The sequence below is a fragment of the Marasmius oreades genome, chromosome 10 (genome assembly GCF_018924745.1).
Source record: "Marasmius oreades isolate 03SP1 chromosome 10, whole genome shotgun sequence".
Taxonomy (NCBI): Eukaryota; Fungi; Basidiomycota; class Agaricomycetes; order Agaricales; family Marasmiaceae; genus Marasmius; species Marasmius oreades.
The window spans coordinates 1,653,689-1,679,439 of NC_057332.1; the positions used below are offsets into that span (position 1 = coordinate 1,653,689).

At 47.6% G+C, this 25,751-nt stretch overlaps 9 protein-coding genes across 11 annotated transcripts; 4 read left to right on the forward strand and 5 right to left on the reverse strand.

The window, feature by feature from the left end:
- Positions 1 to 2,327: 2,327 nt before the first annotated feature.
- On the reverse strand, positions 2,328 to 3,134 carry E1B28_002612 (uncharacterized protein; the record flags this gene model as incomplete). The annotated part of the gene is made up of 1 exon (XM_043159540.1): positions 2,328 to 3,134. One exon carries the CDS (start codon positions 3,132 to 3,134, stop codon positions 2,328 to 2,330), a length of 807 nt encoding a protein of 268 aa, XP_043003143.1.
- Positions 3,135 to 4,860: 1,726 nt separating this feature from the next.
- Positions 4,861 to 8,240, reverse strand: E1B28_002613 (uncharacterized protein). Its single transcript, XM_043159541.1, has 14 exons — positions 8,075 to 8,240; positions 7,736 to 8,024; positions 7,584 to 7,670; positions 7,254 to 7,529; positions 7,136 to 7,199; positions 6,930 to 7,079; positions 6,794 to 6,872; positions 6,566 to 6,729; positions 6,139 to 6,506; positions 6,026 to 6,083; positions 5,792 to 5,961; positions 5,446 to 5,728; positions 5,329 to 5,394; positions 4,861 to 5,264 (listed from the first exon to the last, which is right to left on the reverse strand). The coding sequence occupies exons 1-14, from the start codon at positions 8,200 to 8,202 to the stop codon at positions 5,011 to 5,013; spliced, it is 2,436 nt and encodes an 811-aa protein (XP_043003144.1). The 5' UTR covers positions 8,203 to 8,240; the 3' UTR covers positions 4,861 to 5,010.
- Positions 8,241 to 8,254: 14 nt separating this feature from the next.
- Positions 8,255 to 9,996, forward strand: E1B28_002614 (uncharacterized protein). 2 transcript variants are annotated; one of them, XM_043159542.1, is made up of 7 exons: positions 8,255 to 8,499; positions 8,553 to 8,806; positions 8,870 to 8,923; positions 8,988 to 9,180; positions 9,248 to 9,510; positions 9,575 to 9,628; positions 9,685 to 9,996. In XM_043159542.1, the coding sequence occupies exons 1-7, from the start codon at positions 8,432 to 8,434 to the stop codon at positions 9,879 to 9,881; spliced, it is 1,083 nt and encodes a 360-aa protein (XP_043003145.1). In that variant the 5' UTR covers positions 8,255 to 8,431; the 3' UTR covers positions 9,882 to 9,996. The 2 variants fall into 2 exon arrangements, with proteins under 2 accessions (XP_043003145.1, XP_043003146.1); XM_043159543.1 differs by having other exon boundaries at positions 9,575 to 9,996.
- A 142-nt stretch (positions 9,997 to 10,138) lies between these two features.
- Positions 10,139 to 14,340, forward strand: E1B28_002615 (uncharacterized protein). The gene is made up of 3 exons (XM_043159544.1): positions 10,139 to 11,050; positions 11,105 to 11,778; positions 11,839 to 14,340. Exons 1-3 carry the CDS (start codon positions 10,159 to 10,161, stop codon positions 14,077 to 14,079), a joined length of 3,807 nt encoding a protein of 1,268 aa, XP_043003147.1. The 5' UTR covers positions 10,139 to 10,158; the 3' UTR covers positions 14,080 to 14,340.
- On the reverse strand, positions 14,336 to 15,691 carry PSMA7 (Proteasome subunit alpha type-7). Its single transcript, XM_043159545.1, has 9 exons — positions 15,640 to 15,691; positions 15,552 to 15,589; positions 15,449 to 15,490; positions 15,270 to 15,396; positions 15,095 to 15,219; positions 14,917 to 15,042; positions 14,691 to 14,867; positions 14,579 to 14,639; positions 14,336 to 14,520 (listed from the first exon to the last, which is right to left on the reverse strand). Exons 1-9 carry the CDS (start codon positions 15,659 to 15,661, stop codon positions 14,423 to 14,425), a joined length of 816 nt encoding a protein of 271 aa, XP_043003148.1. The 5' UTR covers positions 15,662 to 15,691; the 3' UTR covers positions 14,336 to 14,422.
- An 83-nt stretch (positions 15,692 to 15,774) lies between these two features.
- E1B28_002617 (uncharacterized protein) lies at positions 15,775 to 18,512 on the forward strand. 2 transcript variants are annotated; one of them, XM_043159547.1, is made up of 9 exons: positions 15,775 to 16,179; positions 16,236 to 16,365; positions 16,421 to 16,557; positions 16,614 to 16,682; positions 16,744 to 16,777; positions 16,836 to 16,870; positions 16,925 to 17,144; positions 17,198 to 17,554; positions 17,605 to 18,512. In XM_043159547.1, the coding sequence occupies exons 1-9, from the start codon at positions 15,882 to 15,884 to the stop codon at positions 17,723 to 17,725; spliced, it is 1,401 nt and encodes a 466-aa protein (XP_043003150.1). In that variant the 5' UTR covers positions 15,775 to 15,881; the 3' UTR covers positions 17,726 to 18,512. The 2 variants fall into 2 exon arrangements, with proteins under 2 accessions (XP_043003150.1, XP_043003149.1); XM_043159546.1 differs by having other exon boundaries at positions 17,198 to 17,541; positions 17,605 to 17,678.
- On the reverse strand, positions 17,750 to 19,220 carry E1B28_002618 (uncharacterized protein; the record flags this gene model as incomplete). Its single annotated transcript, XM_043159548.1, has 5 exons — positions 18,990 to 19,220; positions 18,845 to 18,933; positions 18,646 to 18,798; positions 18,520 to 18,593; positions 17,750 to 18,465 (listed from the first exon to the last, which is right to left on the reverse strand). Exons 1-5 carry the CDS (start codon positions 19,158 to 19,160, stop codon positions 17,750 to 17,752), a joined length of 1,203 nt encoding a protein of 400 aa, XP_043003151.1. The 5' UTR covers positions 19,161 to 19,220.
- Positions 19,221 to 19,305: 85 nt separating this feature from the next.
- E1B28_002619 (uncharacterized protein) lies at positions 19,306 to 24,766 on the forward strand (the record flags this gene model as incomplete). Its single annotated transcript, XM_043159549.1, has 20 exons — positions 19,306 to 19,536; positions 19,589 to 19,951; positions 20,009 to 20,305; positions 20,354 to 21,000; positions 21,053 to 21,169; positions 21,224 to 21,244; positions 21,295 to 21,579; positions 21,631 to 21,748; positions 21,799 to 21,884; positions 21,934 to 22,011; positions 22,060 to 22,174; positions 22,226 to 22,635; positions 22,697 to 22,995; positions 23,049 to 23,267; positions 23,314 to 23,431; positions 23,485 to 23,618; positions 23,674 to 23,913; positions 23,972 to 24,075; positions 24,127 to 24,518; positions 24,575 to 24,766. Exons 1-20 carry the CDS (start codon positions 19,347 to 19,349, stop codon positions 24,764 to 24,766), a joined length of 4,425 nt encoding a protein of 1,474 aa, XP_043003152.1. The 5' UTR covers positions 19,306 to 19,346.
- On the reverse strand, positions 24,692 to 25,730 carry E1B28_002620 (uncharacterized protein). Its single transcript, XM_043159550.1, has 7 exons — positions 25,618 to 25,730; positions 25,546 to 25,562; positions 25,337 to 25,489; positions 25,155 to 25,279; positions 24,941 to 25,099; positions 24,838 to 24,873; positions 24,692 to 24,785 (listed from the first exon to the last, which is right to left on the reverse strand). The coding sequence occupies exons 3-6, from the start codon at positions 25,385 to 25,387 to the stop codon at positions 24,846 to 24,848; spliced, it is 363 nt and encodes a 120-aa protein (XP_043003153.1). The 5' UTR covers positions 25,388 to 25,489; positions 25,546 to 25,562; positions 25,618 to 25,730; the 3' UTR covers positions 24,692 to 24,785; positions 24,838 to 24,845.
- Positions 25,731 to 25,751: the final 21 nt, after the last annotated feature.

Consider the following 25,751-nt stretch of genomic DNA (forward strand, 5'->3'; position numbering starts at 1 on the left):
GGTCCAAGAGCCTGCCAGTGTTGGGTCTACAAACCAGTCCCGCAGGATGTCATTTCCAGTGGTGTGGCTGTTGGTAAACGTTGCGTCGAGTACCGATAGACGTTCACTGCCATGTCGAGCCGGGTGGGTGATTCTTCCTTTGTCATTTAGTAGTGACCATCCGTTCTCCTGAAACCAGTCTCCTACTGCTGTGGTGAGGGTGTCTGCGTCTCCCAGTCCAGTTGTCCATAGTGGGTGGTGAAGGTTGAAGTCGCCGGTAATGATAGTGGGGTTCTCAAAGTTGATATCCAGTCGTTGTAGCCGTTGTAGGATGCATTGTTCGCCGTGTTCCCGGACATTGTAAATGTTGATGATCGTGACTGTGCGGTGTCCTGGCTGGTGGACATTGAGCCATTGGATGTAAGGGTCTTCGAAGATGTCAGTGTGCAGTTCAACTGTGAAGTCCTCTCGGTTTCTGATGTAGGCCATCGTGGGTGGCCTGGGGCCATCTTGGTCTCATGACAGTACTGGGAGGATGGGTATCCAGCCTGACATGCTTGGTGGTCCATTCTTCCTTGCTCCGCTTTTCTTGTCAGTACTGATGAATCCCCATGGCGGTTCCTGTATGATGATAATGTCAGATGGGTTATCGGTCTGGTTGAGCATGAGGAGAAGGTTTTGTTTTTTCTTCTGCATGTTAAGTTGTGCTACCCGGATTGGCTTCGTTGAAATGTGCTGTGGTGTACAAATCATTGTGAAGGTCCAGCAGTGGGTTGTGGCAAGTTGTTGTTGAGGTCCATGTTGATATCCCCTAGTGCTGCAAAATGATTGGAGGCGTTTGCACTGGTAGTGGTAGTGGCAGGTGGCGGGGTGTTGTCTTTGTCAGTCTTCTTCTTGTGGCTCCTCTTCGGTCCTGCAACTTGGTATGGGGTTCCTTTTCAGATTGCCACTTTTTCATTTGTACATGCTGTACCAAACACATCTAGATGGATTGGGCACCTTCTACTGTTGGCCATGTGGTCGGTGTCTTCTTTTCCTGCAGCTAGGCAGTTAGTGCAGCAGAGGTCGTGATCATATACCGATTGTTCTGTCTCCATCGTTCCTTCGCTCTCCCTGATCGCTAGGCATTTTGTGCATGCCTCTGTGTGTGCTTTTTCGGTATGTTCTTTTGAGGTGCAAAGCCTGCAGGTCTCCCCCATCTTACATGTCTTGTGGTGGTGACCCATGTTCCAGCAGTTGTTGCATTGGCAGACTGGTGGGCGGTCTTGGTAAGGCCATATGTCGCAGTATGTCCTGAAGACGGCAAGGCTCTTGGATTTGATTATATTGTTGGCGCTTTCTTCTGAGTCAGTTCTGAAGATGAACGAAGACCTACAGGTTCCTTGGGCCATAAGGTCCTCCATTGTTCTTGTCCACCTGGGTTCCATGGTAATGTGTTCCTCTTGATGGAGCTTTGATACTGTTGCGTTATTCCTAGTTAGTTCTGCCATGAGGGTTGCTGACTTGAAGATGTATCTGAAGCAGTCCTTCCTTGGTACGTTGTCCACTTGGATTTTGAACCACTTCTTGTCAACATAGATTTTCAGTTCATAGCCTTGAGGGTTTTCCTGCAGTACACATCTTCTGATCTCTTCTTCGAAGGGTAGTAGGTTGTTATATCCGTGCCGGATCCATTCCGGACCGACCGGATCACGGTCCGCTTCCATTCAGTCCCTAGTCTATGACCAAGGATTGTTTGTAACAAAGACCAAGATGCTTTTACTTACTATCATTCTTATACTCCACACATTCACATTATTTACTCCACTATCTCTACTTGGCCGAGTGTCCATTCGGTCTAGTAACTTCGCTTAATTCCTTAGTCTGTCCGACTCGGACTCCGATCGGATCTCACCTACTTTCACTCTATCTCCTTTAGTTATCTCGAGTACTATATAAGATGTACTTCTTAATAGCTAGTACTTCAGAATTTAACTCGACTCTGGTTATCTCATTGATCAGGTCTAAGACAGTTCAACTCAGGGAGCCGTTGTCCAATAACTTCGGCTACTGTCAAGACTCGTCACTCTCATCTCTCTTATCGCTGTCCGAAACATTCCGATCACTTCCGATCACTTCTTCACTTCTTCTTTCTATCTATCTATCATTCTATTCGTCGGATCCACTCAGGTCCAGTCGATCTCCACACATCCGTAACATAGGTCAGTGGTGGCTTGATCTTCTCTCACGTATATTATGAGGCTGCTGCTTGTCCGGTTGTAGTTGACCGCTACGACAGTTGGTGGGCTTTTGAGTTTGTGGCTGAGGGCGGCCGACATTATGCTGAGGTTGAGGCGTTCCATCAGGGCTCAGGGGTCCTCTTTGTCATCCTCTTTCACTCCAGTTTGTATGAAACGAACGACGAGACGTGATGGGTGGTGTGCATCTGTGGGTCGTGCAGCAGGTTTCATAGTTGGGGCTTTGCTTGGTAGCGTGAGCCTGAACGTTGGGCCAAAGGTTGTCGTCGTCTTGTGAGTTGGCACGGTGCCTGTGCGGTCTGGCTGGCGAGCACCTTGGGTAGGTGCCATGTTTGTTAGTAGACAGGTTAGCTCTGAGTTGCTTTTCCTGAGTTTGTCGACCTCCTCGAGTATCCTCTTCTGCATAGTCCGAGTCTCACTGTTTTGCCCTTTGAGTGTTGCCACCTCTTCTTGGAGCTTGGCATTGATGGTGACCAGGATTTTCATGTTTTCATTTGTTTCGTTGGCGGATGCGGCAGTATCCTGTACCCAGGTGAGTATGGTGCCTATGTCGTCTTGGATGTTGCTTGCTATGCCGAGTACGATATTTTCTAGGTGGTCGAAATGTTGGTGTGGTGTCGGGGTGGTGTCGAAGAGCAGCCTTCTGGCTTCTTCTTGCTCTGTGTTTAGGAGGCTACCTTCATTGTCTTCCAGCATGGAGTCCTCGTCTAGCAGTTGTCCACTGTTGTTGGATGCTGGTGTGGGGGAGTCCAGTCTCAGTTCGGGCCTGTTCATGAAGTCAGCAGCTGGTCTGGTCGAACACCCACCTGTATCATTCTTTTCTCTCCCTCTCTTCGTCCCTAGCACACTCTCAGTGATCTTGGTAGGGGATTTGGTTATTAGTGACTTTGCATGTTCAAGGAAACTTGTGCTTGGCATGTTGAATCTTTGTCGGTCTTTTGGTTTCTGGTCTGCAGTGCTTTGACTGCTTAGAGGACGGCTTCTACTAGAGTTAGCCATGTTTTATTGCCTCAGTACAACGATTTAACACTCTTTCTTGTCTGTGATGACCTCAGTTGAGCCATGGGAAATCTGGACGAGGTGGAGGCGTGCATCAAAGAGGGCTTGTGGCTTTGCTTCTTGTTCTGATCCTTCAAAATCTTCTCAGCAATGGCAATGAGTTGGGGTGATGGCGATGTAAGACCTCTGGGTATTCTGCACACACCTCAGCCATCAGTTTGAAAGACCATGTTGGCATCAGCATTTGGTCACTTTGATGGCGGGGTTGACCTGGGTTTTCATGGATTTTTGATGGTCACACAACCACACCATTGGACCATTCCACACAACCACATTTTCCATGCTGTTTGTAGCAGACACAACTAATCATAGATCCCAGTAAGCTAAGTGCACATGTAAATAAACTCAATGTTAATGTTTTTGAGGGTTCTTGGTGGTCAATTGTAATGTTGTTGGGTTGTTGGGCAGGCCCATGAATCAGGTTGCGAATAAACAGACTGGGGTTGCATGATGGCTAGTGGTGTGATGGTTGTCGGTGGTCCCGGGTTTTTTTGGATTGCCACAACCTGGAAAACCCACGGCAATCAAAGTGCCAAAATGCTAATGGGGCTTTTCGGTGTTTTGGCATGATGCCTCCAGGTGGGGAGCCATTTTTCGGTGATCTGGGTGGTGTTTTGGCATGACACATATAGGCCAATTTTGGTCAAAATTTCGGTGTTTTGGCATGAAAGATGGCTAAAAGTTTTACAAAATTCGGTGGTTTTGGATGAGGGCTCTACTGGGATTTTCAGGGGGCCTGCAAAACCACAGTTGGACAAATGTGACCATCTGCATGCTTCCGATTTCTTAGACTCAAGATTGTCAGGTATCATCTTTGTGGTGGAAAGGAGTGAAATAGTTATGACCACCCAGTCAACCAGTGTTGTCAAGGGCAGTGGCATGCCACTGCCTTTGTCAAAAGGCAGCAGGGCGGTGCCTTTGGGGCGGGCACCAGGTGGTTTAGTGCCCCTGAACTGCCTTTCCCATGATGTATGGTGGTCTCCACAAGTCTGTCCGAGTCTGTCTGAGAAAGTACAATTGGTGATATCGGAGTTCAGAATATCAGATCAGATAAGACTACACCACCAAAACTGGCCCATGTCGTACAGATATGTGCTACTTTATATATATCCCATAAACTCAATATATCGTGAACATATGTTGACCATGCCGTAATAATGCTGTAACACAGTCCAGCAAAGGAAATTCTCATGTCCCTTGTTCCTCCCATGATGGAAATGGGTCCAAATGGCATATTTTACCTACCAAAGGTCAATGTATGCAGGAGTAGGGCAGGAGGACCACTGGAAACATTTGTGCTGAGTATTTATGGCATTGTCATGTGACTCTACATATCGTGAACATATGTGGAGATAGATGGTGATTATATAAAGTAGCAGATTAGTTGTCATCACGAAAATGCTGGACTCGGCAGGTCACTAAAGGGCAGCTGCCTCAAAATGTGCCCATAGGGCGGTGCCCAAAAACCACCGCCCACGTTCAAAGGCAGGGCACCAAGGGGCACCGCCCGTCCAACACTGCAGTCAACAACCATCAAAATCAGGATGATGTCTGGTTGTCGGTCTAGACCGCAGAAGCGACGATATGGGGGACTCACAACGACCTGACGCATTATGTTTGGAATTATAGTACTACATCCACTCATTTTCTAGTATCAGTATTCAGTGAGTATTGTAAAGGGGTGTAAGCTCATGTACATTCATCTCTTTCCTTCCTTCGAAATTGAGGTCACACATCACTTTGAAAGTCGTTTCTTCAACTCCGCGTTCTTCTTTTCCAGAGACTCCAGTTTCTTTTCAGAAGCTAACATCTTTTCGAACAGATATTCTGCTCTTCTCGCAGCGGGATTCGTCCAAAACCAAGCAGTCGGTGTCCAGCCGATTTCTTTGAGCTTGAGGAGTTCATCTTCGCACGATTGGATAGTAGATGAAGCGCTTGCCATCAGAGCCTCATTGAATGCGATCTCTTGTATTGCATGGAATGTCGGATCTGGCATTCGTTATTAATGAGTTATATGAGTTCATGTCTTTCATGATCGGATAGAAGCACGAACCATTGACGAGCCGTTCGAATACCCAATGATACACAGGCCGGCCGGGTCTTATCACAGAAGGTCGACCTGAGAAAGGGAGATTAAATCACTTCGAAAAGAAAGGACGGTGAAACGTACCGTTATGTGTACCGATAGCAACGAGTTCCGCCTGTTCCATGCTCCGTAACGGCGTTTCGTCGCCTTTGAATGGGAAATCCAGCAGAACCTCGTGGTATGGAACTTCTGATTTCTGAGAAAGCATCTTCAAGACGAACCAAGCCTGTTCTCGAGTCCAAGGAAGGCTCTTTGCATCCTCAGCATCGTCGCCAAATGCGCATTTCCGCTGCTCAGCAACGCTCCGATTGATAATCTCCTCGATAGCATCTTTCACGCTTTGTTTGTTGGAGACTTTATGGATGAGCTGACGAGCGTAAATGTTAGGTGTCTCAGAGTCACAACAGAGGTAACGAGAAGATCAACTTACGCTTTCAAGATCGGACGATCTCCCTCCGAGTCTTTCAATGTATGTTACCTCTTCGCGGCTGAGTTGTACATTTATGTCGGCGTCTTTCAGTTTCTTGTGAACGTAGTCTAGAGCCGTCGCTGGATCAGCGTCGTAGACCGGGATCGAATTGAGAGGCTTCGAGGGGAGAGCTGGGTGTATATTATTATCAGCATAAGCAGCCTATTGTGGTGAGTGGTATACTAGAACGCAAACCTTTTGCAAGTCTCTTGGAATTTTCTCTGTTGTCGCTGATGACGATAACATGCGCAATCTACGGCACTTAGAATTTTTCTTTTTCTGCTGCTCCAGAGGGGACAAGGACATACTTGACTTTCAGCGAGTTTGGCTGCCCACTTGGCGAGCACATCCATAACTTGCTCCCGACTAAGCCCACCTTTGACAGCGAAATTGCGCACAACGACAATGGGAAGGGATTGTACGGTTGAAAAATCGTCTTTACTATGTTTTCTTTTCGCATCCTCGAGCTCTTTGGGGCTTGTTTGCTTCTCATTCATGGGCTCTTCATCCGCTTCAGAAGAAGCTGTTGCGTTTGCATCATTCTTCAAGTGATTCTTCTCTTTCTCTCGCTGTTTCTTTTGGGCCTTGACTTCGGAGAGGTGAACATTTTTGAGAGCTTTAGCAACGACGTCGAGGATCTGTTGGAGCTGTTCTTCGATGGAGCTACTGAATCCGGCTGGAAGTGATGGCATAAGAGGACTTGAACGTCGACTGGCCATTTGGTGAAGGACGAACCTTTTTGTCCAATTAAACCCACACTGGCGAGATCAATCATGTTGTTCATGGAGCTGAGGAAGGAGAAAATCGGCCAATATCCGGTCTGCTTGGCAAGAGCATCTACTAATTGTGTCTCGGACGTAGCCCTTTGAAGCATTCGGCAGTCAATAATCAATGTTCTCCTGCAAAGCAGAAACGGGAAAATAAACATGGTTGAGCGCGTTGGAGAAGTATAAGTGAGGGCACCGTCCGGAGTGTTTAACGGCAGACTCTATGATGGTCGACTTGCCGCTTCCCTGTGGGCCGTGAACGAAAGTGATGGTTGCTTATTCAAAAAAATAGTCATGGATGGAGGTATCTGGAACTTGGGGGTTGGACACACAGGGTAGGTCATTGAGGTAGGCATTGAGGGACGCTTCAGCGTCCTTTCTTTCCTTCCAGGTCCCGTCAAAACCAGAGCGAGAATCCGTTGTGTGTGGGGAATAAAGGCGATCGTATGTGTTTGCTCTTAACCATTGGTACAGTCTGAATTCTGGAAGGGGCGTGTATGAGTGTGGTGGGACATCCTGAAGTACAATCTTAACATGCCTTTGATTGAGAACCAGTCAAGCATTTTACCCTCGACCATCAAGACACGAATTGGATCGAATATCTGAGAATGACGGGTGGTCAGACTTGTCTAATAAACATGAGGAATTGCACTAACGGTGTACGTTAGTGTGCCGAGGAGGAAAAATACTATGGGAAGAACAATTTTGGGGTGTTTGGCTATCCAGTCCCGTATCGCATGGGCCTGGATGGGATCGACATACATACAACGCAATCTTGTGTACGACGATGGGTTATCTTTGAATTCAAGGCCGTGAAGAACGTTTCGAGCAATAGTGGCCGAGTGAATTCGTTCAAAAACGATGGTGGAGGACCTTAGGGAGCCTGGAGGAACCGGCGTTGGTTCTGTTATGCGCGCAATTCGACCGAAGGGCTGGAATTATGGATTGGCTTAGGCTGTAAAACAATTCGGTGGACTGCCACTCACACGAAAAAGATTGTAAAGAGACTCTTCATGGACGTCGGGACCTTCGAATGAAACCTTCACCATCAATGAAGGGAAGCGATACATGTCCTTCACCACGCGTAGAACGAAATATGAGACTCTTGTTCGCTATTTGAATGCAAGACAAAACCGACCTCGAGCCAGGGTGTACCGCGAACTAGCCATACTCCCTTGACATGCTTTCCTGACCACGACGAAAGACCGCCGCCCTCATTGGCTCTGCTTCTGAATTCGTACTCGATGTCTCTGACCGCGTTCTCAGGATGGTCAGAGGTAAACTGAAACTTGACGAAGACGCCGCCGTCCTTGGCTTGTGTTTCAATGGCTTCAATTGCAAGATTGTGAAGAGATATGGGCGAAAATCGTTTGCGTATGGAATCGAGGAGACGTTCTTCTCGAAAGTAACGTATGTGTGCTCGTAAGCTGAATGAAATGGATTATTAAAATGCCGAAGTGTAATGAGTATGGCGCACTCGAATCTTCCTAGCTGAATTGGAAATATTGAATCGAGATATATTGCTCCTCGATGTACATTTGAATCCGACGAGTAAAGCCTGTAATTCCGCGCGGTTAGACGTTGAGCTCGTCGTAGCAGCTGCATTGTGCTAAAAGCAGAATGACGCGTTACGTATCAAATCTCCAAATTTGACACGTGCACCCATCCTTCTGTACATCGTTCACGCGTACGATTCACAGCTACTACCACTGATGTCTCTTTGTCGGTCAACACGCGATGGGAAATTTGGGAGCAAGTTTCCTACGGTTGTCTTTAGGTGGAGCTTTGGAACTTCTCCGTTTGCCTCGTTGCCGCACATTGCCTTCTTTTATCCATGGATTCCCAGTCCTTTTCTCCGCCCAGTATCGACCACGTCGTCGACAACCAGCTCTACATCGGCAAGTATGTACTGGCCATACATTATACCATTGCTCGTTCTAACTCTTTTTGCATAGCCTTGCATCTGCCAAAGCTTCAGAACTCCAAGAATGTCTCGGCATAACACATATTGTCTCTGTATGTCAGAATTCCCATTCGACAGGCCCCAACCACCTCGCCATTAGTGTCGCCGACTCAGAATACGAAGATATCCTTATACATCTTCCAAAAGCATGCAAGTTCATTCAGAACGCTCTCGATGACAGTGGTAGAGTCTTGGTCCATTGTGTCATGGGGGTCTCCAGAAGTACCACCGTGTTGGTCGCCTATCGTGAGTCATCGAACAGGCTTAAAGTTTGTTACTTGCTAATCGTGCTGTCTGCAACCTCCCAAGTCATGCAGTCCAGACGCATGAGCCCCAATGCAGCATTGCGGCTCATACAACAATGTAACGTCCAACTTATTCCTGTGCCTTTGTTGTCCGTCGTGAATAATCATGGCTACGATCCTAGCTCGCCCATCTGTGATGCCAAACTACGGCTTTTTAAAACAGCTCGACGTCTTTGCTGAATGTGATTATTACCCGTCCAGTGATAATCCCTCATACGTATACTGGAAACGCATGCAAGAACAGCACGTTACCCGCTTTTTGAACCAGATGATAGATACAACTCCAATCATCCCCGAACAGCTCCTCCTGAGCAGGTAAATATACCTTTATCAGAACTCTTCGTGTTTCCCATCAAGCCCCTTATACATAATTCATCTGCAGCGAGTTTCCTGATGACATCAAACAAGCTTATTCACTTATTCAAGAACTCGGTATCACGCATGTTGTGTCCATATCACCTTGCGAACTGCGCTTGCCGCCTTTCATAGAGCGGCACGACGTCAGGCTTTCTCACCAGAAAGAATCTTTATTGACTCTCATGCCTGCAGCGTGTATATTCATCCGAGATGCCATAGCGAAGAAAGGGCTGGTCCTTGTTCATTCTTTGGTAGAGTGCAATGCAGCTATCGTCGTGTGTGGTTACCGTAAGTGTTTTTCGATCGGTGTGAGGCTACTTCCTAGCCTGATTTCTCTTGTAACTCCGGCCAGTCATGCAGCAACAGAAGATGACTATAACTCAATCTTGTCGAGTACTCGAAGACGGTAATTATCTTCCCTCTCTACTTACTATAATTGACCTGTCGTATCAATCAAACCAGCGCTACCTTTATTCAACCGTACATCCAATTTTGCGCGTCACTTGGAGCTTTTTGATTCCTGCGGGCACACTCCTACAGCGGACCATCCTGTCGTTCGAGAATGGACGGGCCACATACAGGCTGGTGTTCTTAACGGAACTCAGCGAGACAAAGATAGACATCGTCGGATTCGAGACCACACTACAAAATATCAGTAAAAATAGATGCCAAACAGTAGGGTAGTCTGACTTGCAGATTTAAAGTTGTGTAATTGATTTCTTTGGATTTACAAGTTCAAGACTGTGCCTTGACTACTATTATGATAACAGCGTCGGACACAATCGTATTATTACTATTAGGAGTTTAAATCCTTCTCAGTCGTAGGTCGTCCAACTGAATGCTGGTTTAAGCGCCCAAAAGTTGCACGTGGAGTCACAATTGTCACTTTTTTGTCGCGCTTCCGATTGCGGCATTTGCGCAACTTTGACAAGAACCATGATGTCGTCCTCATCGTCGTCCGCAATGTCGACGCCCTCCCGCGATTCTCGTAGGAGAAAACCACACCCTCAGAGGAAAACTCTTGTCAGGAACTCCTCGTTGTTCGGCAGTATCAAGAATTTCGTAGCTGCACCGTTTTCACGGCTTTTCGCTTCATCCGAGGAGTTTGAAGACGAGAAGGACTTCTCTGGGAAACGTAGGAGAATTATACCTCAAACCAAAGTTCAAAATACAGACACTGTAGATGATGGTCCTGCTCCGAAGCGAATGAGAGTTAACTCTCCATCTTTGTCTCCTCCCCCAGTCAACCGTGGTGGTTATTTGGATCCCCCAGCTTCTGCTTTCCGTCAAGTTTCTCCTGTCTTATATAATCCACCCAGTCGTTCGGCCTCCATTACCATTCCATCTACTACCATGTCCGACATCAATACGCGATCTACCGTCTCTCCTTTACGGCGGCAGCTTTCGACCAGCATGATAATAGATCCCCACTCCTCGACTACAACGTACAATCGGGTTCCATCTAGAGATGGCTCGATGTCTTCGACGTCCCTAGTAGGCTCTGCAGAGCTCAATCACTCGAAACTGCAATCCGCCGAGCGTCCTCGAGATTATTCCATGCCACCATTATCAGGGAAACCATCTTTTATCATGCGCAGTTCCATGACTCCTCAACCTCAGCGCGATACCTCAGAGCCCCCGCCAATTACATCTCTGAGCTCGTATCCCGTTTTTGTTCGAGGTCCCAGTCAGGTCAATGAACAGCGGCCAAAAATTGGGACGTCTACACTTGGCTCCTTGGTGGACTCTCAACGGAAGCGTCAGACATCACAGACAACCTCCACTGTGCCTCAGAGGAACTCCTTACTGTTTGGTCGTCAAGTTCAAGGTTCGTGTTGACGTTTGTTGCGTTCTCATCTTTTACGCATACTTTTTGCAACAGAAACTCAGCCATCCGCTGTCCTTCAAGAACTTGACTTCTATCGGACTCCACTTGTTCCTACCCGCCTACGGTCAAAGGTCCTTACAGCAGGGAATACTAATGCCGACATCACAGCTATGTTCAACCGTAAACAGTCACTCATTTTGATGGGGGATGACAATCGAGTGAGGTTAGGAGGAAGGCGAGGGAGTAGCAAGGAGAAGAAAGAAATGGCGCATAACGAAAGCAAGCCATACGCGGGGACTACTGGTTTGAAGAAGCGACTTGCTAAACACCGGCAGGACGAAGAAGAGAGCCTTCACAAGAGTCGTGATGATGACCCCTGCAAAGACGACATGATGCTATCAGATAAGCCCGCTGGATCAGAGGTTGAGCCAGTTCCAACCCAAGTCCCACCACCGCCACCTCCCCCTGCCGGCAAGGATTGGTTCAGTTTGGCGAAGTCTTCTGCCACCAGTAGCAGCTCACCTGAGGCGTCCTCGCTTCGGGTAGGGAGGGCATCACGTTCGCACTTGAGTCGTCCTTCCCGCCCTTCTAAGACCAAGTTTTCTGCGGCGTTCGAAGAAGACGAAGAAGTTTCTGAAGAATTTAGAGCTGAGATGGCGGCATTGGAAGAAGCTGCGAAAAAAGTACCGGTGTTCCAAGTCCCGGCTGGCTTCAGTTTCGCTAAAGATGTGCGTCGCCATGTTTTCATCCTCTCAATCAGAACTTCTAATACATTTTTCTGTCTTAAGACCACAGCCGCCGACGCCGACGCGGCGAATGCCAAGGAGCCACCTCTCCCCTCACTTCCGTTCTCTCTCACGCCTTCTGACTCCGCCTTCTCAATGTCACAGCCGCGCACCAAATCACCGGAGCCAACGCGAACGCCGTCCGCTGTCACTGTGCCGGCTACCGAACCCGGTCGCCAAACGTCTCCGTCCCATGTTCCTGAAATAGCATCAAAGACATCCACAACTCGTACTACTGCGGAGTCGACTTCAGAAGGAAAAATTCCGAACTTTTTTGCCTCCAGTAAATTTCTTTCCAACGAAAACACTCCGACGCCAGGATCGCAAACGCCGACTGCGCCAATTCAATTATCCAGTAACTCTCCATCACCTTTTGCGGTACCCTCTTCCTCCACGCCCCCCCTCTCTTCTGCCGGTAGTCCTGGGCTTGTCTCCGCTGCTGTGCCGGCGAGAGAGAACAACACTCCCTTGTGGCGAGACGAGAAGAAGGACGATGCATCCTCATCTCAAGCTGGTGGTGTACTTGAAGGTATACCCGCCTTATTCAGCTTCACGCCGCATAACGCAACGTCGCCTTTCGGTGGGCCTGCTACAGGGGCCGTTGAACGGAGCGATGCAAAATCTGGAGATACAAATCTTTCATTTTCCTTCACAAAATCGGCGACTGAGGGTTCATGTTCTGCAACCAGCCTCCCGTTTTCCCTTGGTCCCTCCGCAACAGTCATTTCAGGTACTGGGCAGCCCAAAATCTCTTCCTTACCTGTTGCGTCATCCACTGCCAGTACGTCAATATTTAGCAACACCGTTGAGAGCTCAGGGTTGTCAGCTACCTCACCTAGCTCTTTGTTTGGAGGGACCGTTGAAAAAAGTGCATTTCAGGCGGAGCCTCCCAAATCGGCTACGAATGATGGTCCGATTGCTTTGCCATCATTGTTCGGGCAATCCCAAAAGACCGAGTCTTCCGGCTCCGGTTTTTCTGTCGCTGAAAAGCCCAAATCGGACTCCCTGTTTGGTCAGTCCTCAGCGGGCCAGAACTCTGCGTTAACCTCGGCAGATTCGACGTCATCTCCCTTCTCCTTTACTGCACCTACACAATCGTTTTCGTTTGGACCTGAAACAAAAACAACGTCGTCTGCGTCCACCAGCGGTAGTACATTTGCCTTTGGGTCTAGCTCTGCAATAGGCATCTCTCCCAATTCTCCCAAAACAAAACCCTTTGCATTTGGAGAGAGCTCTACTGGGAAGAGCGATGCCCCTAAGTCATTCTTGTTTGGAAATGATTCCAACGCATCATCGATTACAACGGATGCTAAACCATTGTCATTTGGCAACGCTACGTCCTCGACGGAGACAAATGATAGCTCCAAGTCACTGTCGTTTGGGAACGGGACGAGCGCATCCAGCGCATCAGCGGAACCTTCCAAATCTTTCCCGTTCGGTACCGGTGCACCGGTTACTTCAAGCCCATTTGGAGAGTCCAAACCATCATTTTCTTTCGGCTTCTCTTCACGACCCGTGACACCTCCACCAAATCCAGACAATGAAGTTAGAATGGAAGAAAGTCCAACGAGAGATACGCAAAAGCCTGCAGAACCTAGACCCTCCCTTTCAGGGTTCCCGTTCGGGACCAGCACGTCCTCACCTTTTGGGCAAAGTGCCCAATCGTCGTCCGGGACAGCTTCTTCGTCGTTCTCGTTTGGCGTTCCAAGTACCAATGACAACAACTTCGGGGGCATGAAGACGGATAGTAAACCTGCAAGCTCATCGTTCGGGTTTGGTCAGGCGGATTACACCAGTACCACGCCCAACAGCTCTCCGTTCTCTTTTGGATTCAACAAACAAGATAACGAGCCTGCAAGGCCTTCTACTACTGGCTCATTCTCGTTTGGACCATCGCCGTCTACTTCTACTACTCCGTTCACATTTGGCTCATCGTCGAATACCACTTCAAACCCATTCGGGCCCCCGCAATCAGGCTCTGCTCCAAGTAGTCCCTCGACGTTCAGCCAGCCCACTCCTGCATTTACAGGCTCTTCCAATCCTTTCGCGTTTGGGGGGTCACAGCCTGCGTCACCTGCTACCCCCAGCTCTTCGTTACCGCAATCTTCTGCTTTCGGTGCGTCACCTAGCGGGTTTGGGTCGACTCAGCCTGCGGCAGGTGCTCTCTTTACCATGGGAGCAGCACCCGCGAACTCTCAGGGACGTCACATTAAGAGGCTGCCAAAACGAGGGGGTAAAAGATAGTAATTTCTCCTTGTTTCTGTGTTGTTTTTGGATAATCGTTCACATCTCTTTTCTTTATACAACTCGCATCACAAATTTTTCATCTTACACCTCAGTTTTCCTCTCGTCACTGTAGCAATGGATTGTGTCACCTCAAGATTTAGGCTCACGGCCTACCTGTTCCCCAACGAACTCTACTTATAGGGGCTCACGGCTTTTTTTATATACACTGTAAATGTCATCACATCTCCCAATAACTTATCTCTCTTTCTTAGTTGCTCAGATAACATACTTCGAGGTTACTCAGCTCGATGTAGTATTCCTAAATATTGGTAAAACAGTTTTTTGTGTGGATTACACGTCGTCACTGCGCTGGCTCCTCCCCGCCCCCCGACGCTCTTGAAGTCATCGAAGCTTGACTGGCCGCTGTTGCTGCTAACCTCGATCGTTTTCTTTCGGCCTCTGGACAATGATATTGGGTTCAATAAGTTTAATTGGACGGGAACAAGGTGGTACCGACCTGCTTCTTTCTCTTTCTCTATTTCTGAAACGATCGCTTCGATCTGCTCCAGATCGAGATTCTAAACGAGTTGGAGTTCACGTTTGCACCAGATATCGGAGTTACCCCTCACCGTGATCTTCCCATAACTTTCCATGACGCTGATTTCAATATTCTTTGCACCAGTCTGAACAACCTCCAGAAGACTCTTTATCGTCAGCTTGATGGCCTCGTCCCTTGATAAATCATCTTTATGATTCTTTTCCAAAAACTCGCGAACGGTTTTAGAAGAACGCCCAATGGCATTCGCCTGAGGCGTGTTCAGAGCGGGGGATGCAAAAAGCCTGGAGGAGCCTTACCTTCCAGGCGCTGTAAATACCACTCGGTTCTGTCTGGTATAGACGGGGCTTGGTGTCTTGAGGATCGAAGCCAACAATAAGTGTCGAGATACCAAACGGACGGACACCTCCAGATTGAGTATATCGCTGGGTTCCGTCGTGAGTTTCGGAGTAAAATCAGCGATCTGTAATGACACACTTGTTGAATACCAGCTATGTGTCTGGTAATGTATTCCACCGTCACTGGGTCCTCAACCGTCAGTCTATGACTTTGACATTCGATACGGGCCTTGTCGATCAATACTCGTCCATCAGCCGTGAGCCCTGGAGAAATGTACGTTATATTACGAGTGTCAAAGGAGTAGTGCACGCACCAGCGAAGGCAAGGCAGATATGATCATCTAACATGACTACTTTTCTCACAGTACGGGGATCTTGAAGCTGAAGCACTGATTTCTTCTCCACACCCAATACCACAACGTCCTTTCCGCGCACACCAACCTAGTGATCTGTTTTGAAACCGATAAATAAAGGAGCTGATGAAGGAACTCACGGCGCATGTACCCTTCCTGACAGCCTCCAAAGCATATTCAACCTAGGAACCAAAACATCGATACTTGTAAGTTGCCAGTGTAGACGCGATCAATAGAACGGACCTGGAAAAGATGACCATCAGGAGAGAAAACAGTGAGAGCTGGGACTGAGTGAGTTAACTTGAACACTGCAATAGCTAAAACATCCCACCTCTATCGTATGATCTAGACATAATGACGAGGGGAAAGAGGTGAGTTTGAACAGTTATTAACGCGCGTCGGCTTGCATAATCTACAGACCGTGACTCAGCACGTGCCATTGACGCGTGACTCGTGAAAAAGAAACTTTGACGCCAGCCCTGACCCTTGGAAACCCGATCGACCCCAAGGTTTTGAGCTTGACCCGACCCTCAACAACACTATTACTGGCTCTTCCCCGTTCTGACGAGTTCAATGAAGTGTCAAATATGCTACACTGACATTGGGTCTCTTTCGCTATCTGATAAACAGGCGCACTACGAACACCACCTCCATGACTCTGGTGTTGACGCTAGCCAGATCGCCACATCAAGCAGGGTTTCAACGAAACCAGATACCTCGCAAAACATTAATGAGGATCCTCAAGGCTTCAAGAAGGCGAACAAAAGGAGGGACAAATGGAAACCACCTTTATTCAGTAATCTGGAGAAGAAGCAGGACGTCTTTTGGTATCCAGCGATGGAAGAGCCGCCACCTGATAATTTCACCCCCGGTGCGCAGCTAAAGCAGTTATCGTTGCCCGGCTCTCACCTATTTTCACCCTTCCAGGAATCATTACCCTACTCAAGAAGGCACTGCTGAAATCTCATGCCCAGGGTATAACTGTACGGGCGGTGTTGAGCTATGAACGAACGACCTACATCAATAATCAGATGTGGGATATGGGTTGGGGCTGTGGGTAAGGCCCTTTTCCTGCCTCATCCGACACCTACTAAGAAGGATTAACTCTTCAGCTATCGCAACTTCCTCATGGCAAGTGCAGCTCTGATGGACCAACCTTTTCAACCAATGTACTTCCCTCTTCTTGATAAACCAATATCTCCTGGAATTCGGAACTTGCAACAATGGATTGAACAAGCATGGAAGGATGGTATGCATAATGAATGTCGGATTTTCATGGCTTTTGAAAGCGGTACCCTACCACAGGCTACGATCAAGAGGGATATCAGCAGTTGCATAGACTCGTTGAAACACACAAGTGGATAGGAACGTCAGGTCCACATCTTCGATTTCTCTTCCCGCATGATATGAATTAAACCCAATCCTTTCCGTCTAGATTTATGTACTGCTTTTGTACATCGCGGTATTCCGTAAGTTATCTTACGTCGAGGTCAAATCGATGTCTAGTTTAATCTTTGCGTAATATAGTGCTGAATTGGCGGATTTTCAGGCTGAAGACGATGGTCAGTACTTCAGTACTGTGCTCCCTCCTCTTTGCTAACTTATTCTCGCCACAGGCGACATCCGGCCGCTCACCAAATGGATAGTGGATTATTTCGACAAGTACAAAGTACCCCCCTCGAATTCACTTCATGAGGCTTTGTCAGGCGCTACACCCGTCCATTCTGTCGACTGTATGCCGTTGATACTTCAAAACGCCGGACATTCACGACTGGTAGTTGGATACGAGATGGGAAAAGGAGGAGTTATCAACTTGTTGGTATTTGACCCATCTATGTACGTGCTTTGTCATTGCATATTAATGTTGGGAGCCTAAACCTGAGATATAGAAAGCCCAACAAAGCAATACGGAAAGCTGCCCTACATGCATATTCTACCCAGCGTAATCGAGACGCAAGATCAAGTCTCTCAAGTCTAGGCCAGAAAAGGCGACATAGCGGTGAGGAGATAGTATTCCTTGGTGCAAGCAATTCGACTGCAAGAAAGCGTCTCAAAGGTGAAAGCAATCCCCGGCCACCAGGAGATGTGGATTTACTAGCTGAAGGAGACGACGATATTGTTTTGTTAGGCGAACGCAAACGAAGTAACGAGAAGAAGACCGGTGCATCTACTCGAAAAATTCAGGAGGACGATTTCCTGTGGAAGGAGGTGATCAAACTTTGCCAGTGGCAAGGTAAGAAGGTTAAGTCAGTGATCAACTTTCTGTCATTTCTACTCACTCAAACGTGACTCTCAGGAGAAAGAACAAATATCAGATTCTTTACTTCCCAATGACAGAACCTTTGACGGACCGCCAGAGGGCGCAAAGGAAAGCGTTGACTAGCGAAAGGATAGTTCATGTATATTCTATCCTTTGAGTACACTAGTATTGCCAGATTACATCATACAGAAACCATAACAACGTCTGTCCCGCTGTCCACTGGCCCGGTGGGCTCTGGTACTCCTCTCTCAGTCAAGCCCTCTAAGGGTGAAATATCCAACCCTGCGACTGCAGACCTCAATGCTCTCTGCCACGCCTCCTCTACCATATAGCCTCCGGCCCTCATAATGCCTTCTCGATCCTTCCTTACGGCTTCACTCACAACGTCGTCATACCCGTCCTTGAAGACAAATAGATCATCATACGCATACCACTCGTCCTGGAGCGGAATATGGGGCTCGTCGGGAACCGAGTTGGATGCCTTCTTTCCTGTCGTTCTTGTTTTGAGCAACTTGGCATAATCAGCCCCAAACCCGAATCCCACAGCAGCCAGTCCAGAAGGTTTCCCTGAGCCAGATACAGCAGCGAGTCGCTTTGCCGCATTTGCTCGAGACTTGGCGACGACTTGGCGCGCGTCCTTTTGACTTGTCTCTAGTTTGTCAATTATCTCGCGTTGTTCTCGTTCCTTCTCTTCACGTTCTAGTTGTTGTTCGTGAGCCAGTTGAGCTGCACGGGCTTCACGTTCCTTTCGGTCCAGTTCTTCTTGTTCCTTAAGCGCAAGTGCATACGCCTCCTCTCTTTGAAGGTTGAGAGCGGTCAAGGCTGCATTTGCAGCTTTGTAGGTCGCGACGCGGGCTTCAGTCTCCTGGACGTTGATGTTGTTGATCAGATTAAATGCTGGGAGACATGTCCCTGTTATTTATGATCAAACGATTACACACGATAACGCACCGATGTCTTCCACTTCTTCTAGATAGTCATTATAGGACCGTAGATCGTCGAAATCTTCGCGTCGTTTGTTGAACCTTTAGAAAATCGTAGGTAGAGTGGGAAATGGTAAATGATATGCCGACGCACTCTTTTGCTAAACGCCTCCTTACCGCGACTTCTTTCTCAACCCCCAGGTCTTCAAAGGTTTGAGGTGAGAATGCTAATTTGCGCAACACTTTCTGACATATTGGACATGGTGCTGGACCAAGAGTGAATAAACGATCTATACAGGATTCACACCTTCGAGAAGTCAGTTATTGCGACACTCTTGAAAACAGCCACAGACATTTTATGGTAACATGAGCTCACAAGAAGTCTTAACTTTGGGTTTAAATATCTGTCACTTCGGCAGACCGGGCATTGATCGTCCATTGACTACAAAGAATATGTATGAGAAGTCATGGTATAGAACTTGGCGAGAAATGACTTGCAAAGTATTCGGCCGTTCTACCGGAGGGATCCTTCACACCTCCACCATAAACGGTGGAGGAAGTACTCTGGACTTGGGGAGTTGAGGACCTGGTTGCATTCGAACTAGAGGACGTGATTCCCGACTTGCGAACGGTAGTCCCTTGAAGCCATCCATAGTTTGGTCGCGACATAATGAAGGTAAAGTACCAAAGAGAGAGAGCGCCGACATGGTCCCAGGATATTTGTAATTACGCGACGTGTTCCCCAAGTAGTGTTCCTCACCTTCCATGAGCACGGCAACTTCTCGCTCAACGACGCGTATCAGAGTGTCAAAAAAACATGTTCTACTCTCAGAGATTCTCTCTGTTACCTCCGTTATGCGCAAGAACTCTCGGTGGTCGTCGTCTACGTATTTCATGAATGCTCGGGGCTCTGCTTTGGGCAGCAATCTCGGCTTACGAATATCGAGTCGATCCCTCAATTCTGACGATGAAAGGAAACGTAGTAGCGAATATGAGCTGATGGCAGGATTCCATGATCTTAAACGGGACCTTCGAGATATTGAAGGTGTGTTGTTTCTGGTCCTCGAAAAGTTTTTAATGTGACCTGGACGAAATAGACCTCGACACTGTACCACTGTCTAATATTCTTTCACCCTTTTTCTCCATTATCCGCTCGCCCCTTTCGACTGGACCCATAACTTCTGCAGCGTTGTCTGCGCTGCACGCCTTTTTCGTCAGTGGTGTAATTTCCCCGAGCTCACTCGAGCTGGAAGTCGCCCTATCGGAGCTCAGTCATACCGTATCCCACTGTAAATTTGAGGCAAGCGATAGCTCTGGCGACGAGGTGGTTATTCTGAAGATCATGACCGTCATTCACGATAGCCTGTGTGGTTCTAATGTTGGCGGGTTACTGAATGACGTGGAGGTATGCGAAATGCTGGAGACTGTTTTGACTACTTGCTGTCAGATGCGCCTAAGCGGTGAGTTATACCGTTGTGGTTCCGAGTGAACTTATCCATACCACAAAATTGTTCCAGAGATACTTCGCCGATCCGCTGAAAATACGATGCATGCACTCGTCAGAACTGTCTTTTCACGACTACACTCGCTAGAGCCAGCTGAAGAAGAGACAAAGCTAGGCTCTAGTGATGAAGATTCGGCCGAAGGTGAAGTCAAGATGAAGGTGGCTTCAACTAAACCAATACCCGATAACTCAGAGCGACCATCTGAAGCAGCGCAAGAAGAAGCCGTACAAGAACTTGTCGAAGAACGAAATCACGTCCGAGATGCTGATTCACCTGCGTCAATGTCAGTTTCATCTTCCCGCACACCTTGTAAGTCCTCATTGGATTTGTCGCATCAACAAGTTAACAATGTCCTAGTCAGCTTACCCTCTATATTGGAGCTTTTGAGGGTCATCGTAAATGTTCTGGATCCTAACGATCAGCAACACACAGACTCTACTCGTTTAGTTGCCCTAGGAATCCTCAATTCTGCCCTTGAGGAGGCAGGGCCACGTATTGGCGCCTTCGCCTCATTGAAGGGGTTGATTCTTGACCCGGGATGCAAGTTTCTTTTTCAGCTAGCACGATCGGACAATTTGACAGTTCTACATGCTACTCTCCGCACCATATCGACAATGTTCCTTTCAATGCGTGGTCATTTGAAGTTACAGCAAGAGTTGTTTCTCGCTTTCACGATCGACAGACTTGCGCCCCCAATGCCCAGTGGCGGGGGTAAACCAATCCAAATCCCAATGGCCAAGAAACCAACCGGATTTCCGGCATCACCTAGACCAGCCACCCCAGCCCTTGGACCTTCGGAACTTGAGCCTGATGCCGAACAAAGTTCACCAACCCCAACACGCGTGCTTGTTGCTCCTGCTCGCGGGGAGACAAGAGACTTATTTTTAGAGACCTTGAGCCAGATTTCACGTCATCCAAGCTTCATGGTAGACCTCTACACCAACTATGATTGCGATATCAATTGCGAGAACATATTTGAAAGGCTCATCGAATTTCTGACGAACGTGAGTTATTCCTTTCTAACGAAAGAATATCCACCTGATTATGAGTATTAAGGCTGTCCATCCGTGGCATTACACCGGTGGTGTGGATGTACAACAACGAAATGCTCAGTACATGTGCTTAGATATGTTGCTCGCTTTTGTGAACGACATAGCAAAACGAGCAGAGGGTGTTTGTACTTTTTATTATCCTCATTTGGGAAGATCCTGACCCTTCTCCTTACAGTTATCCGAAGAATGGCCCCCTGTCAGTAATCTCTGGTCCTTCCCGTTATACAAATCTGATCTTCTTCAAAGACGTATCGTTCAGCTGAAAGTATCATGCAAGTCAAATCACAGAAAAAACTCATTCTGACCGGTGCTTCACGATTCAATATGAAACCGAAGACTGGCTTGGCTTTTCTTGAAGAGGCCGGACTCATCTACGCGGACCTATCCTCGGAAGTTACCAAACCAATGAGCCTTGCGCGATTTTTAAAGGGATGTTCTCGCGTTGATAAGCGGTTACTGGGCGATTTCATTTCGAAGCCGGAAAACATTGATATCTTGAAGGCTTTCATGGACCTATTCGATTTCCAAAATGTACGTTAGTTAATTTCTCAAGCAGTCGGTTTTTGATTCCCATACTTCTAGAAACCGATCGCCGATGCTATGAGAGAGCTCTTGGAGACCTTCCGCCTGCCTGGTGAATCTCAACAAATAGATCGGATAACTTATACGTTTGCCTCGAAGTTTTTCGCTGCAGGGCCAGGTATGACGAGCTCACGGGTACTTGTACCATTATTAACGAACGATTTGTAGCGGAAATCAAGAGTGAAGACGCAGTCTACGTGGTAGCATTTTCCATCATCTTGCTTAATACAGATCTTCACAATCCACAAGTTAGAGTAAGTGCTATGTGCGTTCTGGATGGTCTAAAAGCTCACTAATATACAGAAACGGATGACTATCGAAGATTATCAGCGAAATCTCCGTGGTGTTAATGATGGGCAGGATTTCTCCTCTGAGTTCTTGGTATACTTCTATTTGGGAGGTTCAGGAAGCCTACTGACGTTGACATAGCGGAGCATCTATGATTCTATACGAAAACGGGAGATTGTGATGCCGGAAGAACATACAGGGCAACTGGGGTTCGAATATGCATGGAAGGAACTACTTGTTCGTTCACGATCAGCCAGTAAGTAACATATCTGAAGTCATAAAAATCTGTCGTTGACCAATCGAATAGCCGACTACATGTTATGCAACTCCGCTCTATTCGACGTCGACATGTTCAAGAGTGTGTGGAAACCCGTTATTACGGCCACCGCTTATGCTTTCATGAGCTTTGACGATGAGCATATAATCCAAAGGTCCATTGCTGGCTTCAGACAGTGCGCCACACTGGCAGGTCGTTTCCGACTTCCCGAAGTTTTCGATTTCGTGGTAGTGTCCCTATCTCAGGCTACGGGTCTTCTACCAGAATCATTGCAATCAACCGTGCCCAACTATCCTGTAGTAGACGTCGAGGGACAGTTCATCACAGTCTCTAACCTGTCTGTTAAATTTGGAATGAACGTGAAAGGACAGATGGCAGCTGTGGTTCTCTTTAATATCGTGAACGGCAACGGCAACGCTTTGCGAGAGGGCTGGACACAAGTATGTTCTCCTCGGACGCTCTATCATCAAGAAACATACCTGACCACCTAGAAATTTCAAGATTTTTGAAACGTTCCAGAACCTGTTTCTCCACTCGTTACTTCCGACCAGAATGCTTCAAATGGAAGATTTTGTCGGAGGCGCATCGATGATTCCTCTGAGAGCGGCTCAACCTCAGCGTCCATCTGCAAGAGGAGATGGAGGTCTTTTATCCACACTTTCCTCCTATCTCATGACACCATACGGGGCCAGCTCGGAAAACATGGTTCCTGAAGCAACCGATTCTGATATCGAAAACACTCTCAGTACCATTGATTGTGTAAATTCCTGCCGGCTGGACGAACTGTACAGCCAAATCATGTGGGTAAATCTTTGCGAATCAGAATATGTACACCGAGGCTAATCTCGACTAGGCACTTGGAGCAGGAGGCATTGGTCGCCTGTATCAGGTCACTAGAAGCACTTGCCCATGAACGGACAGTTGCAAAGTTGAAACAAGGTTCTGATGATGGGTTCAATGCCAGTCAGGATGAACATTTTACCACGCTGCCCTATGATCCTGCGTCCGTATTCCTTTTAGAGACCATGGTGAGTATCTCCTGCCAGGCACCACAGCACATTGAGGACGTATGGTATGTCGATTTCTTGAACTAAAAGAATTGCCACTCATCAATTCAGGCCAGTCGTATTTGAGCATTTGTCTGCGCTACTGTCATCGACATCCCATTACAGCATACTTCTTGTTGAGCGAGCCGTGGTTGGGATTTTACGACTTTGTCTGATCCTCGCGCAAAAGGTACGCCTTGTACATGTTCGCCATGATTTGCTTGTCCATAAACCCGATATCAGCCTTCCCTTAGAGATCAATTGTATCTGTCGTTCGACCTGTTATCCGGTCTTCCTCCAGCGACAGCGAATTCGGTAGCAGAGCAGGTCATTTCCGGAGTGATGCTTCTCATACAGAAACACCGGGATGTTATTCGGTAAGTTATCTCAATTGTTTTTCCACGAACAGTTTCACTCATGTATCCCCATCAGATCGCAGACCGAATGGAAGTTGGTGTTTGCGCTGATTCGCTCAACTATTTCCAACCCAGAGGCTGCCCGTGCCTCCTTTGACCTTGTCAGCTTGCTTGTTGGCGAAGGGGAACTTCAGTCTGTCAATGTCGAAAATTTTGCCGGGATATTGACTCTCTTGGAGGATTTTGTGATCCATGCTGGTCTGTCTGCAGAGACTCAACAACGGCAAGGTAGGCGGCAAGAACATTTGACCGCGAGGTGGGCCATATTCATCTCTCGAATGTCTCGAATGTCCTGTTCGCTGACACATCAGCAGCGCTCCCATAGTGGAGCGCGGCAAGAAAGCCGTCGACCTCTTAACCAGCGCAAAGAGATTCATAACTCCCATCATTGACACAGCTGGTTTGCAGCGCGAGGAAGGTAATTCTTTGGTCGTCTTGTTTGACAATTTCAATATTGACTAGTCTGCAGCCTGGAAGCGACTCTTTTTGCCTTTGTTATCCTCACTCAGCCGACAGTCGACGAATGCTGTTCGTGAAGTGCGCCAAAGTGCCATAAGTCAACTACAGCGGACTTTACTTGCTCCTCATCCGGTTCTTGACGAGGCAGATTCTACGCAAGTCGAGGAAATGTTCAACCGCGTTATATTTCCCCTTCTGGACGAGCTATTGAGACCCCAAGTATTCCAGCGAGATCCTCAAGGTATGATTGAGACTCGGCTGAGGGCATCTGCATTGCTTTGCAAGACTTTCATGCACTTTGAAGTTCGTGAAAGTCAGGCTCAAGCAGATATTCGCATACTATGGATAGAAGTGCTCGATTTGCTGGATCGCTTCATGAACATTAGCAAGGGTGATCAACTGGTTCGTCCGTTCCCCGTTCATCTCTGATGGAACAAGGCTTTAATTCCAGATTACAGTACGAAGCAGTCCCCGAATCTCTAAAAAACGTATTGCTTGTTATGCATGCCGCTCAAATCCTCGTCCCCCCTGCTCCAGAAGAGATGCGCGATCCAAGGCAACGAACGCTGTGGACAGCGACGTCGGAACGTCTGGAGCGTTTCTTGCCTGGCTTCCTTTCCGAAGTGATTCCTTCCCCTGCATCATCTTGATTATTTGGTACCTGGTCATCTTGAGTTGTTTCCTTACTATTTAGGAGCCAATCATGTAGCCTGCAACTTACTCTTCCCTTCAGGTTAAGAATTTCATCTTTGAGAACCTACACAAATGAGCAGTTATTAGTATAAAGTATCGCTCATTTCAATCATGTATATAGAGTCAATCACCTTATACGAGAATAGACTGCGGTCAATATGGACGCAGGTGAAACCACGAATACCATTAGGCGCATGGTGTAAGAAAAGTTCCTCTGACCCCATTGAGACCAGGCGCCTCCGAGATTGACTGTCAATAGCAAAAAAAAGAAGAGAAGATAACCTGAGAGACTGGGGAGAGACCAATTAAGAATATTGGAGTCTTAATTCGGGAAGTGAATGATACCGATGATACTTCCAAACAGCCTTTGCTCGTGCACCCCCGCCAAAGGCTGCACCATTGAACCATACACTCCCACCTCCTAAAACTACCTGAAGCAGAAGCCAAACCATACAGAGGATGCCAAAAGTCTGGGGTAACGTTTCAATCAACAAGGCTGAGATGGCTGTGACTCCAGAAATCATTACCCCATGCCAAGTCCTGAAATGGCCAGAGCCTTTTAGCCTCTTGTTATACATGACAGACAGAGTCCCCAAAGTGGCGAGGGGAAATGCGACGTAGAAGAGAGCAGTTCGATGTCGTCTGAAGCCAGCCGCCTTTGACTGAGGTTGATTAGTTGGCTACAAGGTGAGTTCGTGAAAACGTAGATGAAACGTTCAATTGAGCTTGTCCGTACTTGTAGCGTTAAGATCCCTATACAAGAAGGTCAATTGGTTCCTCATCATAAACTGCAAAGGAATGGGAATACCATATGTTACAAGAAAGATGGCGAGCGTTTGAAGGGGCGGATGGAAGGCAAACCAGCCCAGTTGTCCAAGGGAACTGTTTAGGACGACAAACCACGTCGTAAACAGTGTAACCTGGACGGACGGTTAAATACTT

Coding starts and splice junctions, on each gene's coding strand:
- E1B28_002620 (XM_043159550.1), bottom strand. CDS start 25,387: ATGTATAACAAGAGGCTAAAAGGCTCTGGCCATTTCAGGACTTGGCAT. Junction 25,100..25,154: donor GCTGTTTGGAAGTATCATCG/GTATCATTCACT, acceptor GTCTCTCCCCAG/TCTCTCAGGTTATCTTCTCT. Junction 24,874..24,940: donor GCAGTCTATTCTCGTATAAG/GTGATTGACTCT, acceptor TCATTTGTGTAG/GTTCTCAAAGATGAAATTCT.
- E1B28_002615 (XM_043159544.1), top strand. CDS start 10,159: ATGATGTCGTCCTCATCGTCGTCCGCAATGTCGACGCCCTCCCGCGAT. Junction 11,051..11,104: donor GTTTGGTCGTCAAGTTCAAG/GTTCGTGTTGAC, acceptor TTTTTGCAACAG/AAACTCAGCCATCCGCTGTC. Junction 11,779..11,838: donor GCTTCAGTTTCGCTAAAGAT/GTGCGTCGCCAT, acceptor TTCTGTCTTAAG/ACCACAGCCGCCGACGCCGA.
- E1B28_002614 (XM_043159543.1), top strand. CDS start 8,432: ATGGATTCCCAGTCCTTTTCTCCGCCCAGTATCGACCACGTCGTCGAC. Junction 8,807..8,869: donor CACCGTGTTGGTCGCCTATC/GTGAGTCATCGA, acceptor CAACCTCCCAAG/TCATGCAGTCCAGACGCATG. Junction 9,181..9,247: donor GAACAGCTCCTCCTGAGCAG/GTAAATATACCT, acceptor ATTCATCTGCAG/CGAGTTTCCTGATGACATCA.
- PSMA7 (XM_043159545.1), bottom strand. CDS start 15,661: ATGTCTAGATCATACGATAGAG. Junction 14,640..14,690: donor AAAGTTATGGGAAGATCACG/GTGAGGGGTAAC, acceptor CAACTCGTTTAG/AATCTCGATCTGGAGCAGAT. Junction 14,521..14,578: donor AGAGAAAGAGAAAGAAGCAG/GTCGGTACCACC, acceptor ATCATTGTCCAG/AGGCCGAAAGAAAACGATCG.
- E1B28_002613 (XM_043159541.1), bottom strand. CDS start 8,202: ATGCAGCTGCTACGACGAGCTCAACGTCTAACCGCGCGGAATTACAGG. Junction 7,080..7,135: donor TGACTGGTTCTCAATCAAAG/GCATGTTAAGAT, acceptor CGCCCCTTCCAG/AATTCAGACTGTACCAATGG. Junction 5,395..5,445: donor TGCTATCGGTACACATAACG/GTACGTTTCACC, acceptor TCCCTTTCTCAG/GTCGACCTTCTGTGATAAGA.
- E1B28_002617 (XM_043159547.1), top strand. CDS start 15,882: ATGAAGTGTCAAATATGCTACACTGACATTGGGTCTCTTTCGCTATCT. Junction 16,366..16,420: donor GATATGGGTTGGGGCTGTGG/GTAAGGCCCTTT, acceptor TTAACTCTTCAG/CTATCGCAACTTCCTCATGG. Junction 16,871..16,924: donor TTTTCAGGCTGAAGACGATG/GTCAGTACTTCA, acceptor TTCTCGCCACAG/GCGACATCCGGCCGCTCACC.